General features: G+C 41.5%; 1 protein-coding gene across 1 annotated transcript in view; it reads left to right on the forward strand.

Moving 5' to 3' along the window:
* VPS13B (vacuolar protein sorting 13 homolog B) overlaps window positions 1-22,037 on the forward strand; it is a 1,301,055-nt gene that overhangs the window by 1,173,674 nt on the left and 105,344 nt on the right. Inside the window, exons 36-39 of the mRNA XM_073632833.1 lie at window positions 6,383-6,466; window positions 6,608-6,783; window positions 8,871-9,041; window positions 21,592-21,793. Coding sequence (XP_073488934.1) covers window positions 6,383-6,466; window positions 6,608-6,783; window positions 8,871-9,041; window positions 21,592-21,793 — 633 coding nt within the window. The remainder of the gene's footprint in view (window positions 1-6,382; window positions 6,467-6,607; window positions 6,784-8,870; window positions 9,042-21,591; window positions 21,794-22,037) is intronic.

The following is a 22,037-nucleotide window of genomic DNA, read 5'->3' on the forward strand; positions in this document are numbered from 1 at the left end:
GACTTGTTGGCAGACACCCAATGACCTTGTATACTAATGATTTTATATTCATAAGTTTTCTTCTTATGTGATGTAACTCATAGCTACCACTCAAAGTAGGTTAGTAAGTTCTACTGAAGTCATACCAGAACAAAATGGATTCTATTGGTCAATTTGGGTTCGAATACTACACTTAAATGGACTTGAATACTCTCTGCTTCTGCTGTCCACACTGCTGATTTCTACATTAGAGAACATGTTTTTTTTCTACTTTGCTTGACTACACCCTATATTATACACTGTGGCTGAAAAGCTGATCAATACATATGTGCTCTCCTGACTTGAACTAATGTAGTTCTCTACTTGCTGGGTTACCTAAATCCACACTAGACAGACTACAATATGTCCATGATTTGGCTGCCATAATTCTGACAAGGCCTAATACAAGTGATCATGTTACTCCTATTCTCAAGTCCTTGCACTGGCTATCTATGTTGCATTGATTTCAAAATCCTTGCACTGTTTATTCTATCATTTTTCAGAGAATATTACTGAAATGTAATTGGTGACGTTCTATTCACCACATTGGCATTGCGATGAAGTGGTTTGCGTTGCAACCCACTGCTCTGAAGAAAAGTACTTTGTGCAATACTTTTGTTTTCAGCACACACACCACAGCACTGCTGTGCTGTGAACTGACAACATAAGAAACAAAAGAATGATCGACAGGAGACACTCACATGAGTACAGACCAATGGGCTGCGCACCCCATAAAGATGCATAAAAAATGAAGGAAGAACCCCCTGACGGGGCTTTAAAGCAGCCAATAAAAAACAAAATGAATGGTCAAAATGTAATTTTATTAGTATAAAAAGGATAATGAAAAACGAATAAATAAATTCTGACCTATAGAGTCAGGACATGAACTGGATTACAATGTTAAGTAAGCAAAAATAGAATAAAAAACACACACACAACGGACGGTGCCCGTTGTTGGGAACAATGTGCAATACAATGTGTTATTGACAACAAGATCATAGATATTGGAATCCTGACGCGTTTCGACCCTATTTGGGTCTTCTTCAGTGGATAATTGTTAACTGTGGAAATATAAGCATGTATCAAACCAAATATAAAACTCAGCAATGACAGGCTTGCATATGTAACACAGCATATCTACCAAGATTGTATAATTACCAATCACAAGGTTTCCGATAGTTCAAAGTGTTCATGACAAAGAACGGGTATAGTCACTCCTGTATCTTCTGTCTCCCCAATAACCGGTCAGCTCCTCAGGAAGCAGATGGTAGACCAACACATGCCTTACGAGGGATCACGCATATATTACCCCCCACAAACACGTTTTTTTTTGTGGGTTTTTTTTTAGTTTTATATTTGGTTTGATACATGCTTATATTTCCACAGTTAACAATTATCTTCTGAAGAAGACCCAAATAGGGTCGAAACACGTCAGGATTCCAATATCTATGATCTTTTTGTCAATAACACATTGTATTGCACATTGTTCCCAACAACGGGCACCGTCCGTTGTGTGTGTTTTTTATTCTATTTTTGCTTATTTAACATTGTAATCCAGTTCATGTCCTGACTCTATAGGTCAGAATTTATTTATTAATTTTTCATTATCCTTTTTATACTAATAAAATTACGTTTTGACCATTCATTTTGTTTTTTATTGGCTGCTTTAAAGCCCCGTCAGGGGGTTCTTCCTTCATTTTTTCAACATAAGAAACAAGACATTTTGTCTTGTCTATGCACTTGGACTGAACTGCAAATAGCAGCCAGTGTAGCCCCAATACATCTGGTGTGAACAAACCTAAAGGCACTAAATAAGCTAAAGTTGTTGTTGTTATTGGTGAAGAGAGGCCGTCTACTAATGATCCTGCAGAATCTGAGACTTCCTGGAGAGTCGATTTTCTGGTTCCATGACACACTGTTGCTTTTTACCATTGGCTTCTACACAATACACAATAGGACACAGTATTGACATAGGAGCCAGTGGATCAAACTACTGAGCAGTGGGGGACATGGAAATTGGAACTTCCTGAGGCATCAGAAACGACTGGGTCTTCAGTTTCTCTTAACTATGGCAGAGATCAGTGGTGTGGGCAGCATGAGATGTGTGTATTCAATGTCTACCTCGCAGGGGGCCTCTTCACTTTGAATTTTAATTCACCCACAGAGTTGCTCTAAGTGCAGTAACCCATTTTAACTTATAAGAGTTAAACTTGTACTAGTTTGACTTCAGCAAAATGTACTCTGATTAGTAGCTAAAAAAAAAGTTAATATACAAGGTAAGAGTGCTAAAATTAGCATTTAACATAATAACTCCTTTAAGGGGATAAAGAATGAATTATGTAAATTGTATGGCATTGGGACCCTGTGCTACCTGGAATATTGCTGGTTTACACCAGATTTTGGAGAGAAAGGCACGCTGATTGCACAGCTGTGTGCTGGGCTATTTAGTTTTGACCTTGCTGTGGCTCAGGGCCCCACCCAACAGACATGAAGTCTGTGCATGGGAGTCAGGTGGACTCCCATTCCTCTGCAGGAGTCAGAGACTGCATGGGTGTAGCCAGAGCATGCATGTCTGCAGGAGGCAGATGTACTTTGTGACAGAGCAGCAAGGTGCTCATCAGGAGTAAGCTAGGAGACAGCTTAACTCAAGGAAACCCTTTTGTTCTAAGGAGCAGACCTAAGGCCTAGGCTACAGGCCTGAAGCAGCCGTGTGGCAATAACGTAAGCCAGGAAGCTGTAAGAGAGAGTGGCACCAGAGGTACAGTGTGGTTACCAAACAGGGACACAGTTACAGGGTCAAGAGGACCGAGGTCAAAGCCTGAACAGCAGTGCTGACCAGAGAGCCAGGTGGCTCTGTATTTTCCATTTATTTCATTATTGCTTTATGGAAGAAACCCCTGCATGGGAATCCTGGATGGACTGTTTTTCTTTTACTTCAATAAACATGGGCCAAAAAAGCCCTTAAACTGCATATCTGGCGTAGACTCAGCTCACTGGTAAGCTCTACACTGAAGCTAAATAACCCCCAAATACCACAATTGATTTATATATTTTGTAAATAACTGTGTGATATGTTGACACTATATAAATGCATGCATATAAATATATTGATAATTAAACTCATCAAAAGGGCCCCAGCTTGAGGGATTCTGAGTCTTAGACTGAAAGTGTTTCACAGGTTCTTCTCCCATTTATGAGTTTAATGAAGTAGAACAGTCGAGATAGCAAATAATTATCCAAGTACACTTTAGGTATACCTTAAATTTGTTGATGCTTTATATAAGTGTCACCAAGAGATTGCTAAGCCACAAAGCAATTGGTTATCAATTTTCCCTTATTTTTCCATAAAAATTAGAAATGTAATTCATATCTAAACCATATAGTGAAAAAGATGTCCACTTCCTTTTTTCCCTTTCATGTTGATTTATTCAGGTTCTCAATAATTAAAGCCCAGGAGGAAGGATTAGAACCTAACTTAGGTTTTGCTGTATTATTGTTGGGTAGATTTCCTCTTATTCCCTCTCACAGCTACACCTTGTTGCACAGCTATTCACAAGGCATTCCCTGGACATAGAGTGAGAGCAAATCTCATTGTAGACATAGATAGCAATACAAGCTTGTTGCAGGTTCTAACTGTTGTCCATTATGTTACACAAAAAGGTCCTTATTGCTATTTGTGTCTCTGGTGAGTATCCTGTTCATCCACTTCCATTACCAGTGACAGTGGAATAAGAAGAGAAGAGTAATCCTCCCAATGGGTCACCAATTATCAATAAAGACCCAACACAAGTCCCAAGTTTATAAAACTCAGTTCCCAAATCCAGATCCCTCGCTGATGCAGTTTCCACCTGCGCTGTCTGATAATCCAGCCTCCTCAGCCAGTCCCCTTCACTCCCCTTGGTTTGACTTTGGTCCTTATCTGGATCCTGAGAGGACCCCTCTGCTGGCCAGCCAATAAGAGTTGTCCATGTCACTGTATGATATGAACACCTGGATGAGGAACTCACTGAAGACATAAACAGCGATTAGAACCTTGTGCTGTATTATCACTTGACTGCAGCTTGAGGAGAGTTAAAATGGGGATTTGGAAAGTAGCTTCTAGTGGGTTTATTGTGACTAGGACATGGCCTGGGAACTTAACCAATTTAACACCTGGAGGTCTACAGCTTGCCCAAACCCAGTTTAGTCTCTTCATGAATACTAGGGTATGCTGGTACTTGCAAGACCTCCAGAGTTTAATATCTACAGTTTGTCTAGAAAGCAGGACGTGGGGAGTGCTGGGACTTATGGAACCTCAGCAAGTTGGAGGTCTGCAGCTTGTCCATATTTGGGTTAGCATCATTGGAAGGTAAAGGTCTGGGTGGCTGTAAAATAAGATATTGCTCTAGCCTGCAGTAGTGATGTATCTTGATCACATTACAAGACACGCTACTGGGGAGCACTGCGCAGCTTGTGTGTGAGAAAATGTTTAAGCAATGCGCTCATTTACACACCCTATGTTCCTGGCTTGTTTAGAAGTTGGCAAGCCCCTTACTCTTTGATTATGTGATGTAGATATCTTACATCTGTTTGCTTTACTCTTGATATGTTAGACATGGATTTCCTGCCCTTCCAAAAAGAAAAAAAAAATCTTCCTTGACACAATAAATTCCTCCCTTACTGCGATGTTCAGCAGACTTCATGTTCATTGCATCTTGCTGAGTGTCAGTGGGGTCTGGGGTGGGTGTGGATTGTTTGCATGTGTCTGGATTTATTGGCTGTGGAAGATGGCATTTATGTTTCAGCTTGGAAATTCTGTGCAATAATAGTGTTGTGTGTATGTGCAAGTCCATCATTGTCATTAGGCACATCGGCCAGCACATATCAGGCTGATAATAGCAGATGTCAATTCTTCTTTTTTACAGGGCTGAGGTACATGCACAATGCCGAGTCCTCTTCTTCTATCTCAGAAGGACATTAGGGCTAGCCATGGGAAATAGTAGATTTGGATTAAAGCTGGTTTCATCAAATGCACATAACCCTAGAATTATGGGAAGCAATTGATACATCCAAAGAAAACCCATACAAACTTGGGGAAAACATACCAACTTTATGCAAAACACAAGTGCTACAAGGAAGGAATGTTGCTAAGAAAAGAGTTGTAGAGCTGCCTTCTTCCTCAATTGAAAGGGGCAACACCAAAATTTGGATCTGAGCTATTTCCGACAGACACCATCCAGAACAAAATAAGCGGGCCTTTTCCTCTATAAAAGCCCAGTCCAGTAAAAATGTAACTTTTATTTTTCTAGTACACTGGCAGTGACACCTTATTGCCACATTTCCAACCCTAAGAACCGGTTCACACTGGGACGACTTGTCAGGGGACTTAGCCGCCTGACAAGTCGCGTCCCGTTCTGTACAATGGAACCGTTCGTCGCTCTGACTTAGAAAAAGCTTCCTGTACTACTTTGGAGGTGACTTGAGGCGACTTGCATTGACTTCTATATAGAAGTCGTTTTGCAAGTCGCCGCTGCAGTCGTGTTCAAGTCATCTGAGGCAGTCGCGCTGCCTCAGTGTGAACCGACTCTAACACCAATCAAGTTCATATGATACTGTTACACTCCTGCCACTGAATACTATATATTTTTTTATTCCTAATAGAGAACATAATCAGGCATTCATCTTACAGTTGCAGGAAAATATTGGCCAGCTAATTGGTGTAATACAGGGATCTTCAAACTACGGCCCTCCAGCTGTTGTGGAACTACACATCCCATGAGGCATTGTGAAACTCTGACATTCACAGACATGACAAGGCATGATGGGAATAGTAGTTCCTGAACAACTGGAGGGCCATAGTTTGAAGACCCCTGGTGTAATATGATGAAGGTTTGCTCACCTATGGTAATCAGAGGAAAAGGTTAAATGAGATGTAAAAAGGATTGTTCACACCAGATTTACAGTATACTCATGCATTTGAAACCGTGTAAGCAAACATACTAATGGCTATAAGGGCCCCAGAGGCAGAAATGACTGTTTAACCTTCATTCAGTACTCCTTGTGGGTAACATCCTCACTTTATATTTATTAAAGAGAACAGAATTTTATGTTCACAGGTTTGTTCCATTTAGTGAGTCATTTATATTTGCATCAGCAATGGGATATCAAGGACCCAAATTTGTTTCTTCACCTCTGTAATGTAGCTAGAAAGGTGCCGTTAAGCAGGTCCTCTTAGAAATCAATTAAATTCTTTCATTTCATCAATTTACAAAGACTGTTCTGGCTGATTTCAATGTGCATAACGTATTGTCAAATTAAAAGCAGGAAATAGTAGCAGAAGCTCCAAGATAAGTTCCTTTGGTAATATCCGTTTCATTGCTCACAGGTGCCATCATCAAACAGAGCCATTATTTACGTGTGGTGCACACTGCTAACCTTGGAGCCTAACTCTCAAGCACAGCAAAGGATGGTGAGTAATAAATAGCACAACACAGTGACCTCCCATGTGCTGGAGAGTATGAAGGTCACTGCGACCTTAGAAGCTGAAATTTACAACATTAGGCAGCTGGATAATGCAGAAAGTAATGTCATTCTGTTCTTTGTTTTTTAGATCGTGTTCAGCCCCCTCTTTATCATGAGGAGCCATCTTCCTGATCCCATTATTGTACATTTAGAAAAGAGAAGCCTTGGCCTAGATGAAGCACAAGTGATTCCTGGAAAAGGACTAGAAAAGCAGCTGCAGAACATCGAGCCAGACCTCACTCATCACCTAACATTCCAAGCAAGGTACAGCTTCCCTACAGCATGGCTGTTTAGGGTGGCGAGTGCGTTTTGTTTCTTCACAATCATGCATCTTATCCAGAACTCAACTTGGTCAGAAAATATAGATACTTGGATGCAACATTGCCCACCCCATCCCATCCCTACTGAGTAGTAAAATAGGTGTGGTTTTTTTTTTTTTTTTTTTGTCTACCACCCATAAACCCCACTCCTTTGTACTTTTCCACCCCTAATGCCCAACAAGCACGTGCTTGTACCCACCTCCTGTAGACTGCTTTTTTTTTTTTTTTTTTTGCACACCATAGCATGTAATAAATTAAAGGGCACAATCATACCCAGAAATCAAATACTCCTATCTGCTTTCCCTTATACTCCGCTAGTGTGCACACATCATGGCCCATATTTTACAGCCCATTTATAAAAATGTGAGTTATGATTTGGACCCTGCAGTGCCCCATGGAATTTTCTTTCCTAATGCAGCAGAGAATGCTCCATGATTGGTGGAGAGCAAGTCATGGGACTTTGACAGGTTATGTGACCAGACTGTGTGCCCAGTTTTCTTTTCAGCCTTCTTTCTTTTGTTCGTTTTTTTCATTTGTTCGTTCTTTCGTTTGTTCTTTCTTTCATCCAGTGACGTACTTTACAAATGTGCATTGCATTCCACTGGCTCTGGGAGACTGAAGCCTTTGAAGCGTTGTGCATATTTGTAAAAATACACAGCTTCATTTTATTTCCTAAAGTACATCTATATCACTGTTTTTTAAATGGAAACCTAAATAGCAATTCTGTATCCCCAAAAGATAGACTTCATTTGGGGACAAAATCCTTTAATTTATAATAAAATATATCTCCCACACTCAATTTAAAGTGATTGTAAATGCTTTTATTTAAGATAACAAACAGGTTGCAAACAGAATTGCACAAGAGTGGCCCCTAACCTCCCCTTCTTGGGTCCTCTGCTGACACTCCTGGCTCCTTCCCTATGGGGGTACTTGAGCCTTGCTGCCTGCCCCTATATACACAGACAGCGGGAATCGGCCCCACCCCCGCTCCCTTATCACTGGCTTTGATTGACAGCGGCGAGAGCCAGTGGCTCCCACTGCCTCACCAAAGCCAGTGAGACCAGGAAGTGATGGGTGAGAAGAGTTGCAGACATGCACAGCTGGCTCAGTTAAGTAAAAGGGGTGGGGGAATACTGATGCCTAAACATTTTTTACCTAAGGTAAAATATATTTAGGTTTTAGAACCACTTTAAACAGTGTCTGCTTTTACACCGTTGTCATACAAGTTTTCATCTTGTACAGCTCCAAAGACAATGCGGAGCTATGTATGAAGATTGATACATTTGTTCACTTGATGTGATCAGTTGTTATCTTGACAGTGGAACTGCTTTGAAATGAAACATGACAGACCAGACAGATCTGAAGAGAGTTTGTGTCAGGGCTGGGCTCAGCCCTTCCTTCTCTGAGCTGGCCGCTCAGCTGTTGGCTAATTGCCAGCTCCCATCTCTCTCCACAGTTACCCAGTTGTTGTTGATTCTGCTCGTCAGTCTTGTCTACTTAAAGTCGTCCAGCTCACTTGATCTCTGCCTTCGCCTTTGTCAACATCACAGAGACTTTCTCCTGCGTTCCTGTTGAAGACTTGCTCGGCTGACGTTCCTTCTGGCTCCTGATCCTGCTTGCTGTACTACTACGTTTATCTCTGGCTCTCTGGCGTTTGCTTGGCTGACTACCCGATCTGGTTACTGAACTCTGGCTTGTTTCGACTACGCTTACTCTATTTAACTTATTATTATTATTATTATTATTATTATTAAACAAGTGTGATTTAACTATACTTCTGTCTTGGTCTGATTCATGGTCCCTGATAGTTTGCTGTTAGACCCAGTTATGTAGTCATGTCTCTAGTGGACAAGTTTAAGTTGAAGTATCCACCAGCTTCCTAAATTTTGCCAGAACTCATAAGGGACCCCCCCCCCCCCCCCCGTAAGTCTCCTTTTTTTCTATATATTCTGTTCAATGTTACCTGTTCTGTAGGAAATTGTTTTTCTCATCTAACCATATATACTGTATCTGTTTTCTATTTACCTTCAGAGAAGAAGATGAGCCTTCAGAATGTGCTGTTCCTATCTCAACATCTCTAATTAAGCAAATTGCCATGAAAGCACAATGCGAGTACTCTTCAAGTCAAATTATCTCCGACTTTTACGTAGGGGATTGCAACACTCTGCCTGCGTGGCCATACAATAAAAAAGATACCGATAGGTAGGTTTCTTCCTCCATTGGAGGACAATTACAGAGGTTAGATCACAGTAATAAAGCAGTCAATAAGGAATCCAAAAAAATCATGTATTCAAAGGTAATGGCATCTTCTATCATTGATGCTCATATAATTGCTAGATTTTTGCTTCTATACAGGTTGGCCTCATCACAAAAAATGGTAATATCAGGCTTTCGGCATTAGCCTTTGCTGCCGGAGTTAATGTCACCTGTCATTAGAGCATGTGTCTGATGCTGGGAGCAGAAGGGGAAGGTACTGGTAGGTCTTACATAAGGGACAGAACTTGGGGTGGGAGTCACCAGTGCAGTGATATACACTTATGCCCCGTACACACGATAGGATTTTCCGAGGGAAAATGTTCTATGGGAGCTTGTTGTCGGAAATTCCGACCGTGTGTAGGCTCCATCGGACATTTTTCATCATAATTTCCGTCACACAAAATTTGAGAGCTGGTTCTCAAATTTTCCGACAACAAAATCCGTTGTCGTAAATTCCGATCGTGTGTACACAATTCCAACGCACATAGTTCCACGCATGCTCGGAATCAAGCAGAAGAGCCGCACTGGCTATTGAACTTCATTGTTCTCGGCTCATCGTACGTGTTGTACGTCATCGCGTTCTTGACGTTCAGAATTTCCTACAAGATTTGTGTGACCGTGTGTATGCAAGACAAGTTTGAGTCAACATCCGTCAGAAAAAAACATGGATTTTTTTGTCGGAAAATCCTATCGTGTGTACGGGGCATAAGAGTACAAAGAACAGTCAGGTGGAGAAGCAGTGGCCAGGAGTCTGCAGAATGGCCGGATCTGAAAAGTATGGTTACTCTCCTCCTGCTGTCATGTAGCAAATTGTGGTGGGTTGGATCATAATAATAAATGTACTGTAAGTTTAGTATTCATTCAAAAGTTTTGAATACACTTTCCAGTTCTGCCAATGTAATCTGCTGAGTTGCTACTGCTCAGCTGAATATGCGAGTGGCACTCCTACTAATGAATGGCAGAAGAAAGCATAGAGATTGGCTTACAGAGGTGGGGACAATACAGAGTGCTGACTAATGGTGGCCATACGTGCTTTGATAAATTATTGATTTATTTTATGATTGTTTGCTTCTGCCAGTAATCGATTTGTAGTTGACAGGCCCATTCGAATGATATGACACACACAGGGAAGTGAATTTCAATTTTTAAAGTGGTTGTAAACTCTCACATATACCCAGTGAAGTGAATAGCCTCAGATGATACACCGAGATAAAACAAATTCTTCCACGTTTTACTTGTATATCTGCTGTCTTCCCCTTTCTACACTCTTTGGAAATTACAGATCGTGTTAACAATATTTCCTTCATCTGCCAGCAGCACATAGGGGTGGGTGGGGAGACTGGGCTTACACCGTGTGAGAGCTGATTGGAGGGAAGGGACACCCCACCCCCCCTCCACATAGGCAGAGGAATGAAGAAACATCTGAAGAAACATGCAGAGCTATAGTCTGAATAGACAAGCTCCCTGCTTATCTACCTCTAAGCTGCCTCCCTGACACAAATTTTCAGCTACTGTTATCTTGTGTCTGAGAACTCGTCAGAAGTGACTCATGCTGATAACAGAGGAACAAAGCACCAGAGAGAAACCACACTTAGAGCTTTGGAGAGAGATAAGTAAACACTAAATATACAGGTGCATCTCATAAAATTAGAATATCATCAAAAAGTTAAATTATTTCAGTAATTCAGTTCAAAAGGTAAAACTCATATATTTTATATAGATGCCTTACACCCAGAGTGATATATTTCAAGCATTTCTTTCTTTTAATTTTGATGATTATGGCTTACAGCTAGTGAAAACTCAAAATTCAGTATCTCAGAAAATTAGAATATTACGTAAGACTAATAAAAAAAGGATCTTTAATACAGAAATGTTGGCTTACTGAAAAGTATGTCCATGTACAGTATAGTATGCACTCCATACTTTGGGCTCTTTTGCATGAATTACTGCATCAATGCGGAGCGGCATGGAAGCAATCAGCCTGTGGCAATGCTGAGGTGTTATGAAAGCCCAGGTTGCTTTAATAGTGGCTTTCAGCTCAATTGCATGTTGGGTCTGGTGTCTCTCATCTTCCTTTTGACAATACCCCACATATTCTCTATGGGGTTTAGGTCAGACGAGTTTGCTGGCCAATTAAGCACAGTGATACCATGACCATTAAACCAGGTATTGGTACTTTTGGCAGTGTGGGCAGGTGCCGAGTCCTGCTGGAAAATGAAATCAGCATCTCCATAAAGCTGGTCAGCAGAGGGAAGCATGAAGTGCTCTAGAATTTCCTGGTAGAGGCCTGCGCTGACTTTGCACTGGATAAAACACAGTGGACCAACACCAGCCGTTGACTTGGCTCCCCAAATCATCACTGACTGTGGCAACTTCACACTGGACCTCATGCAACTTGGATTCTGTGCCTCTCCACTCTTCCTCCAGACTCTGGGACCTCGATTTCCAAATGAAATGCAAAATTTTCCACAGTCCGTGGTGATTTGGGGAGCCATGTCATCTGCTGGTGTTGGTCCACTGTGTTTTATCAAGTCCATAGTCAGCGCTGCCCAACCAGGGCTACTATAATTCTGGAGCACTTCATGCTTCTATCTGTTGACCAGCTTTAAGGAGTTGCTGATTTCATTTTCCAGCAGGACTCGGCACCTGCCCACACTGCCAAAAGTACCAATACATAGTTAATGATCATGGCATCACTGTGCTTGAATGGCCAGCAAACTTGCCTGACCTAAACCCCATGGAGAATCTGTGGGGTAAGAGGTAGATGAGAGATGCCAGACCCAACACTCCAGATCAGCTGAAAGCCACTATCAAAAAAACCTGGCCTTCCATAACACCTCAGCAATGCCACAGGCTGATCGCCTACATGCCACGCCGCATTACATAGTTACATAGTAGGTGAGGTTGAAAAAAGACACAAGTCCATCAAGTCCAACCTATGTGTGTGATTATGTGTCAGTATTACATTACATATCCCTGTATATTGCGGTCATTCAGGTGATTATCTAATAGTTTCTTGAAGCTATCAATGCTCCCCGCTGAGACCACCGCCTGTGGAAGGGAATTCCACATCCTTGCCACTCTTACAGTAAAGAACCTTCTACGTAGTTTAAGGTTAAACCTCTTTTCTTCTAATTGTAATGAGTGGCCACGAGTCTTATTAAACTCTCTTCTGCGAAAAAGTTTTATCCCTATTGTGGGGTCACCAGTACAGTATTTGTAAATTGAAATCATATCCCCTCTCAAGCGTCTCTTCTCCAGAGAGAATAAGTTCAGTGCTCGCAACCTTTCCTCATAACTAAGATCCTCCAGACCCTTTATTAACTTTGTTGCCCTTCTTTGTACTCGCTCCATTTCCAGTACATCCTTCCTGAGGACTGGTGCCCAGAACTGGACAGCATACTCCAGGTGCGGCCGGACCAGAGTCTTGTAGAGCGGGAGAATTATCGTTTTATCTCTGCATTTGATCCCCCTTTTAATGCATGTCAATATTCTGTTTGCTTTATTAGCAGCAGCTTGGCATTGCATGCCATTGCTGAGCCTATCATCTACTAGGACCCCCAGGTCCTTTTCCATCCTAGATTCCCCCAGAGGTTCTCCCCCCAGTGTATAGATTGCATTCATATTTTTGCCACCCAGATGCATTATTTTACATTTTTCTACATTGAACCTCATTTGCCATGTAGTCGCCCACCCCATTAATTTGTTCAGGTCTTTTTGCAAGATTTCCACATCCTGCGGAGAAGTTATTGCCCTGCTTAGCTTAGTATCGTCTGCAAATACAGAGATTGAACTGTTTATCCCATCCTCCAGGTCGTTTATGAACAAATTAAATAGGATTGGTCCCAGCACAGAACCCTGGGGAACCCCACTACCCACCCCTGACCATTCTGAGTACTCCCCATTTATCACCACCCTCTGAACACGCCCTTGTAGCCAGTTTTCAATCCATTTACTCACCCTATGGTCCATACCAACGCACCTTATTTTGTACAGTAAACGTTTATGGGGAACTGTGTCAAATGCTTTTGCAAAATCCAGATACACCACGTCTACGGGCCTTCCTTTATCTAGATGGCAACTCACCTCCTCATAGAAGGTTAATAGATTGGTTTGGCAAGAACGATTCTTCATGAATCCATGCTGATTACTGCTAATGATATCATTCTTATTACTAAAATCTTGTATATAGTCCCTTATCATCCCCTCCAAGAGTTTACATACTATTGATGTTAGGCTAACTGGTCTGTAATTCCCAGGGATGTTTTTTGGGCCCTTTTTAAATATTGGTGCTACATTGGCTTTTCTCCAATCAGCTGGTACCATTCCAGTCAATGGACTGTCTGTAAAAATTAGGAACAACGGCCTGGCAATCACCTGACTGAGTTCCCTAAGTACCCTCGGATGCAAGCCATCTGGTCCCGGTGATTTATTAATGTTAAGTTCCTCAAGTCTAATTTTAATTCCGTCCTCTGTTAACCATGTAGGTGCTTCCTGTGTTGTGTCATGAGGATAAACACTGCAGTTTTGGTTACTGAAGCCCCCCGATTCACTCGTGAAGACTGAGGAGAAGAATAAATTCAATACCTTTGCCATCTCCCCATCCTTTGTAACCAGATGTCCTTCCTCATTCTTTATGGGGCCAATATGGTCTGTCCTCCCTTTTTTACTGTTTACATACTTAAAGAATTTCTTGGGATTTTTTTTGCTCTCCTCCGCTATGTGTCTTTCATGTTCTATCTTAGCCATCCTAATTGCACCCTTACATTTCTTATTGCATTCTTTATAAATTCTGAATGCTGAGGATGATCCCTCAACCTTGTATTTTTTGAAGGCCTTCTCCTTTGCTTTTATATGCATTTTTACATTGGAGTTAAGCCATCCAGGATGTTTGTTCGCTCTTTTAAACTTATTACCCAATGGGATACATTGGCTAATGCCCTTATTTAATATGCTCTTAAAGCAAACCCATCTCTCCTCCGTATTCTTTGTTCCTAATATTTTATCCCAATTTATGCCTTTTAGCAAGGTTTGTAGTTTAGGGAAGTTGGCTCTTTTGAAATTCAGTGTCTTTGTGTTCCCTTCATGTTTCCTATTTGTGTGATTTATACTGAAACTAGTTGACCTGTGATCGCTGTTACCTAAATTGCCCCGTATTCCCACATCTGTTATCAGGTCTGTATTGTTGGTAATCAGTAGATCTAGTAATGTTTTATTTATTTATTTATTTATTTTTTGACTTTTTAATTATCTCTTTATTTGAAAAAGTTATCCATTACAGCATACACAACAATCAAATCACAAAGAAAAAGAAGAAAAGAAGTACACAAATAGGGACTGTCACTAAAATCGCCAGCTCATTAAAATCATCCATTATTCCCATAAATTTTTCTGCATCTAGTATGTACCAATTCAAGATACCCATAAGCTGTAACCTTCAAAGAGGGAAAGATAGAAATAGTTTCTTCATTTTCCCCTCTTTTTCCTCCCCCCCCCTTCTCCTCCCCTCACCCGTCATACATCCTCACACATACCCTACACCACTCTTATCCCATATCATCCTCACCCCACCTCTGATCCAGCTCTATCCCAATCCAACCATGCTTTCCATATTTTTTCAAATTTCTTATAATTGCCCCTTTTCTTATAGATATACTTTTCCCTACAAATCACTTCCCTTACTGCATTTTCCCATTCTATCACTGTCGGAGCCTCCTTCCTTTGCCAGTGCTGTGCGATAAGCTTTCTTCCCTGAAACAAGCATCTAACTCTTGCCGTCTGTATGTCCTTTGAGGTCCCTCCCTCCCCTGTCAATCCCAGCAGGCACTCCCTCGCCTCCAACCTCAGCGATGTCCCAAACACTAAATTTATTTTCTCCACTACCCCTTTCCAATATCTATGCAGCTTGGGGCATCGCCAGAACATGTGGATCAAATCCCCATGTCCCCCTCTACATCTTTGACATTTCGCGTCAGGTCTCTTGCCCCACTTGAATAATTTCAGGGGTGTATAATATGCTCTATATGATAAATACAGGTGAGACATCACTTGTGAAGGAGAGAGAGTGACCCTGGGACCCGACGCCAAGACTTGATCCCATTGATCATCAGACAGTGTTCCCACATCTTTTTCCCATCTAGCCCTGTTTTTCTTTTTAACCAGGCCTTCCTGGGCTGCTGCTTTCAGGCATCCATACATGTCTGAAATCAAACCCTTTGTGGATCCTGCATCGATCAGCTTTCTCAAAGAGGTCATTTCGCACCACACTGGCGCTTCCTTCCCAAATTGAGCCTCCAGGGCATGCCTGAGTTGCAGATATCTGTAAAATGACCTGTTGGAGATCGCATACTCCTCTACCAGCTCCTGAACTTAGGATCGGCTCCACTGAGGGTGGTCTGGGACTCCTTGAAGGCATATCTCCGAGGAGCTTTAATCCAGAGAATTGCTTATGTTAAGAAACAGTCACAAGCCGAGGAAATGGGAGCTAAAGAAAATGCAAGACTGTCAGAGGCGCACTTCGTAGTAACACCATCCCAAGCTAATTATGAGTGCTGGGTGAGGAGGCAAGAAGAGTATAGTAGGGTACTCCGAGAGAAGACAGAAAAGATTAGATCCTTTCAGAAACGGAGCTTTTTTGGAGAAGGAGAGAGAATTGGGAAAGCTCTGTCTCTGATAATTAAGGCAAATGGCCCCCCGAGTGCAGTGCCGGCAATTAAAGGGAGGGAAGGAGAAATAAGAAAAAACACCCCGGATATAGTAGACGAATTCAAGACATACTTTGAGAAGTTATATAGCTCCTCCAGGGTAAATGTAGAGGGAGAAATGCAGGGCTTCTTTGAGGGGCTGGGGATAATCCCGGTATCAGAGGAGGATCGGGAAATGCTGGGTGCCCCATTGACCCTTAAAGAATTGCAGAGGGCTGTTGGAGATATGGCGGCTCAAAAGTCCCCGGGCCCGGACGGCCTGCCCATAGAATTATATAAAAAATATGGGGAGGTACTGTTACACTTATTACTGGAGGTATTCAATGGGGCTAGGGAGGAGGAGGCTCTGCCCCCCTCTATGGCAGAAGCCATAGTAATACTTTTGTTGAAAGAAGGGAAGAATCCAATAGATATGTCTTCATACAGGCCCATCTCGCTCTTGTGTTCGGACGTAAAGATCCTGGCCAAAGTACTAGCTGCAAGGCTGAATAAGATAATCCCTAAATTAATACACACAGACCAGACCGGGTTCATCACAGACAGATCTACAAGCACGAATATAAGACGGGTATACCTCAATATGCAAATCCCCATAGAAAATAGCGGTAGGAGAGCAATTCTTTCGCTAGACGCAGCCAAGGCCTTCGATTCCTTGGAATGGCATTATTTATGGAAGGTACTGGCGGAATACCAGCTTAGCCCCGGGTTTGCTCGGTGGCTAAGATTGCTATATAGCGAGCCAAGGGCCAAGGTGAAAATCAACGGGCAGTGCTCGGAGTGGTTTCAGCTGAGCAGGGGTACGAGACAGGGGTGTCCTTTGTCCCCCCTGCTCTTTGCACTGGCAATTGAGCCCTTGGCGGTTGCTCTGAGGATGGCACAGGGCATACAGGGATTTAAGAGGAGGAGAGGGGTGGACAAAGTGGCCTTGTATGCCGACGATATTTTGTTATTTTTGGCGGATACGCAGGATTCACTGGAAACAGCTATGAGGATAGTGAGGGAGTTTGGGGTCTTCTCTGGGCTACTGATCAATTGGGAGAAATCAGTGATTCTGCCTATTGACGCCCTGAGTGAGCCTCTCCCTCACCAGGCATCCCAAGTCCAAGTGGTCAGGCAAATGAAATACTTGGGGATTAATATATCTAGAGACCCAGGCCAGTATATATCCGGAAATCTAGTTCAATTGATGAAAAAGCTGAAGCAGAAGTGTCAAGTATGGAGACGCCTACCCCTCTCGGTCGCCGGGCGCTGCAATCTGATTAAAATGGTCTGGCTACCTCAAATCTTATACGTCCTGCAGAACTCTCCTGTTTGGATCCCCAAGCATTGGTTCAAAAAAATGGACAGTATGTTCAGAGAGCTTATCTGGAAGAAGGGGGTGGCTAGGATCGAGTTGGGGACGCTACGGCGACCAGAGGTGAAAGGAGGCTTGGCGGTACCAGATCCACGAGGCTACTTCCTGGCAGCTCAATTGCAACAAGTTGGAGGTAGTAGTAATGTTTTATTTCTAGTTGGTGCGTCTACCATCTGACCCATAAAATTGTCCTACAAGACACTAAGGAACTGGCAAGCCTTAAATGAATGCGCGGTTCCCTCTGCCCAGTCTATGTCTGGATAATTAAAATCCCCCATTATGATAACACTTCCCATCCTTGCTGCTAATCCAATTTGTGATAGGAGATCCGTCTCCACTTCCTCCCTCAGGTTAGGGGGCCTATAGCATACTCCCAGTATTATTTTCCCCTTAGCTTCATCCCTTTGGAGCTCTACCCATAAAGATTCCACCTCCTTCCTAGCCCCCTCAGTGATGTCATCTCTCACATTCACTTGTACATTATTCTTGATATATAGGCATACCCCTCCCCCTTTTTTACCCTCTCTATCCTTGCGGTATACGGTATACCCTTGAATGTTTGCCAGCCAATCATGAGAGCTGTTGAACCAGGTCTCTGAAATTCCCACAAAATCCAAATCCTCCTTGTACAACAGTATCTCTAGTTCACCCATCTTGTCCGCCATGCTCCTGGCATTGGTGAACATGCCACATAGTTTAGACCGGTCGCATATTGTCCTCGTATTGGGTGTTTCAAGATTGCAACTAGGACTTGCTACTATACTCACCTTGTGTTTTTGTGCTTTGGTAACCTACCACTAATGCCCCCAATACTACCCTCTGGAATATCTTCCGCGCTGGCTATCACTGATGCATTGATGCAGTAATTCATGCAAAAGGAGCCCCGACCAAGTATTGAGTGCATACTATACCGTGTATGAACATGCTTTTCAGTAAGCCAACATTTCTGTATTAAAAATCCTTTAAAAGAAAGAAATGCTTGAAATATATCACTCTGTGTGTAACGCATCTACAGTGGGGACGGAAAGTATTCAGACCCCCTTAAATTTTTCACTCTTTATTATATTGCAGCCATTTGCTAAAATCATTTAAGTTCATTTTTTTTCCTCATTAATGTACACACAGCACCCCATATTGACAGAAAAACACAGAATTGTTGACATTTTTGCAGATTTATTAAAAAAGAAAAACTGAAATATCACATGGTCCTAAGTATTCAGACCCTTTGCTCAGTATTTAGTAGAAGCACCCTTTTGATCTAATACAGCCATGAGTCTTTTTGGGAAAGATGCAACAAGTTTTTCACACCTGGATTTGGGGATCCTCTGCCATTCCTCCTTGCAGATCCTCTCCAGTTCTGTCAGGATGGATGGTAAACGTTGGTGGACAGCCATTTTTAGGTCTCTCCAGAGATGCTCAATTGGGTTTAAGTCAGGGCTCTGGCTGGGCCATTCAAGAACAGTCATGGGGTTGTTGTGAAGCCACTCCTTCGTTAGCTTAACTGTGTGCTTAGGGTCATTGTCTAGTTGGAAGGTAAACCTTCGGCCCAGTCTGAGGTCCTGAGCACTCTGGAGAAAGTTTTCGTCCAGGATATCCCTGTACTTGGCAGCATTCATCTCTCCCTCGATTGCAACCAGTCGTCCTGTCCCTGCAGCTGAAAAACACCCCCACAGCATGATGCTGCCAACACCATGCTTCACTGTTGGGACTGTATTGGACAGGTGATGAGCAGTGCCTGTTTTTCTCCACACATACCGCTTAGAATTAAGGCCAAAAAGTTCTATCTTGGTCTCATCAGACCAGAGGATCTTATTTCTCACCATCTTGGAGTCCTTCAGGTGTTTTTTTAGCAAACTCCATGCGGTCTTTCATGTGTCTTGCACTTAGGAGAGGCTACCGTCGGGCCACTCTGCCATAAAGCCCCGACTGGTGGAGGGCTGCGGTGAAGGTTGACTTTCTCCCATCTCCTGACTGCATCTCTGGAGCTCAGCCACAGTGATCTTTGGGTTCTTCTTTACCTCTCTCACCAAGGCTCTTCTCCCCCCGATAGCTCAGTTTGGCCGGACGGCCAGCTCTAGGAAGGGTTCTGGTCGTCCCAAATGTCTTCTATTTAAGGATTATGGAGGCTACTGTGCTCTTAGGAACTTTAAGTGCAGCAGAAATTTTTTTGTAACCTTGGCCAGATCTGTGCCTTTCCACAGCTCTTCAGGCAGTTCCTTTGACCTCATGATTCTCATTTGCTCTGACATGCACTGTGAGCTGTAAGGTCTTATATAGACAGGTGTGTGGCTTTCCTAATCAAGTCCAATCAGTATAATCAAACACAGCTGGACTCAAATGAAGGTGTAGAACCATCTCAAGGATGATCAGAAGAAATGGACAGCACCTGAGTTAAATATATCAGTGTCACAGCAAAGGGTCTGAATACTTAGGACCATGTGATATTTCAGTTTTTCTTTTTTTTTAATAAATCTGCAAAAATGTCAAAATTCTGTGTTTTTCTGTCAATATGGGGTGCTGTGTGTACATTAATGAGGAAAAAAAATGAACTTAAATGATTTTAGCAAATGGCTGCAATATAACAAAGAGTGAAAAATTTAAGGGGGTCTGAATACTTTCCGTCCCCACTGTATATAAAATATATGAGTTTCAATTTTTTGAATTTAATTACTGAAATAAATTAACTTTTTGATGATATTCTAATTTTATGAGATGCACCTGTATATTTGCTTAGTTCAACTTTCATGAATGGGTTTTACAACCACTTTAACTTAACTCTGTTTCCACCCATGTAATCTCATAATTTGCTCATATAATCAGTTTGATTGAATCTTGCATTGATCAAGTAAAAAAACTGAAACGTGTGGTCAGCAATAAATTCAACAGAATAGTATTGCAGGCTTTAAAAAGTGTTGCCACCCTCCTGCTATCTGCAATATGTTGCAGCAGAGGTAACTCAAGTCATTTTGCAAATATATAATAATCATGTGCATGTCATTCAGACGTGTTTTAGCTATTTTGCTGGAGTTGCCATTTATAAGGTATTTCCAAAGAACTGCTTAGGATAGATCATACTATTAAATGAGCATGTTTCACCTGCTTCCTCCAGCTTTTGAAGATTTGCTGGTCTTGGGGTTTGCAGTTTCTCAGTACAACAGGTAGAACTTGATTACAATAAGCATTCATGTATCCAAATTCAAGAATAATAACAAGTGTGTCATTAATTTAATAAAAAAATAAAAATAGGAAATAAATATTTAACATGTAGCACCTATACGGGTTAGCTTAGCATTTATAAGGAAATATATAGGATATCTGAACAAGGTTTAGTGTTTCATGAAATCTGTAAACGGCAAAAGCAGCAGCGCCACCTTCCTGTTGGTTAAGTGAGGTGCAGGATTAATTGTGTCAGTGCTTGTCCTCTTGTGTTTAGCTTTGAAATTGGAGATTTTTTAAATTAGGAGATATTTGACTCAGCTCTTCTCTCTGACAAAATAGTATAACACTTCGTCTTTCAGGTACTTGCAAAGACAAAGGAAACATTTGCTTCTCTTACATATGCTCCTTGCAACCACTGAATTCATTTGTTGAGCAAAAGCTGTTCAATGCAACATCACTAAATAACATAGCAACATGCTAGAAATTGCATAAAATAGAATGAATACGTTTTTCAATGGGATTGAAACTTGAGGGAAACGGTGTACATCTGGCTGTGCAGTAATATTTATTAAGGCATTTTCAGTACATTCATAAATATAATAAATCCATGCTTTTAATTATATTATATTTTCATTGTTTGTATTTATTCTAGCACATTAGTGCACTTTGTTTCCTTTTTGTACCAACTACATGTCAGTGCTATGCAATTAAAGCACATGTATTTGCTAATTGTACCTGTATTTGCACTGTTTCTTAAGCAGTTTACAACTTTTTTTGAAAAGAAAAAGCTCCCTCCTGGTTTGGCACTTAACTTGTTACAGTGAAACTTAAGAAATATCTATTGCAGGCACACCTGCAAATATTATGCCAGTGTTGGGAGGCTCATGTTTGTATGAATATATATAGATATATATCTATATAAAGATATCGATCTATATATATATATATATATATATATATATATATATATATATATATATATGGTAAAAAAACAACAGAAACACATGAACAAGTTCAGCAATGCTCAGATCTAGCCACTTTATTCCTGTGTTCTGACCACCCGATTAGCTGCCCGAAGCCAGGAAACCCAGGACTAGTGGATAAGAGTAGCCTTTATAATCAACTTAAATGAAAGCAGTTCCTTGTGGAAATGTTATTTTTCTCAGAGAAAATTAACTTAAAGCAGGTATTTTTGTTTTATTATTATTTTAACTGTATTACTTAATTTTGTTGTTTTAACCTGGCTTTCCAAATAATGCTGACACTTTTGCTTTTACAGTGGGGAGCACCTGACTCAGTGGGACAGCCCAATGCGGGTAAAGCTTTCCCTCTGGAAGCCCCATCTCAAGACCCTGTTGATTGAGCTGCTCCCATGGGCTCTCCTCATCAACCAATCCAGATGGGACCTTTGGTTATTTGAGGGCGAGAATATCATTCTTCAAATCCCTGCTGGAAAAACCATCATTCCTCCCAATTTCAAGGTAAATGCCTTCTTCACACTGGAATGTATAACAGTCTGTCAGTTTTATTATTTTTAAAGCTTTTAGGCATATAAACCAATGTTTGATATAATTTCCTTAATTATATAATAAAACAAGGAGGATTTAATAAAACTTAAGTGTGCAAAATCAGGTGCAACTCTGCATAGAAACCAATAAGCTTCCAGGTTTTATTGTCAAAGCTTAATTGAAGAATTGGAAGTTAGAAGCTGATTGGTTACTATGC

This window comes from Aquarana catesbeiana, linkage group LG05, assembly GCF_042186555.1.
Source record: "Aquarana catesbeiana isolate 2022-GZ linkage group LG05, ASM4218655v1, whole genome shotgun sequence".
NCBI classification, from domain to species: domain Eukaryota; kingdom Metazoa; phylum Chordata; class Amphibia; order Anura; family Ranidae; genus Aquarana; species Aquarana catesbeiana.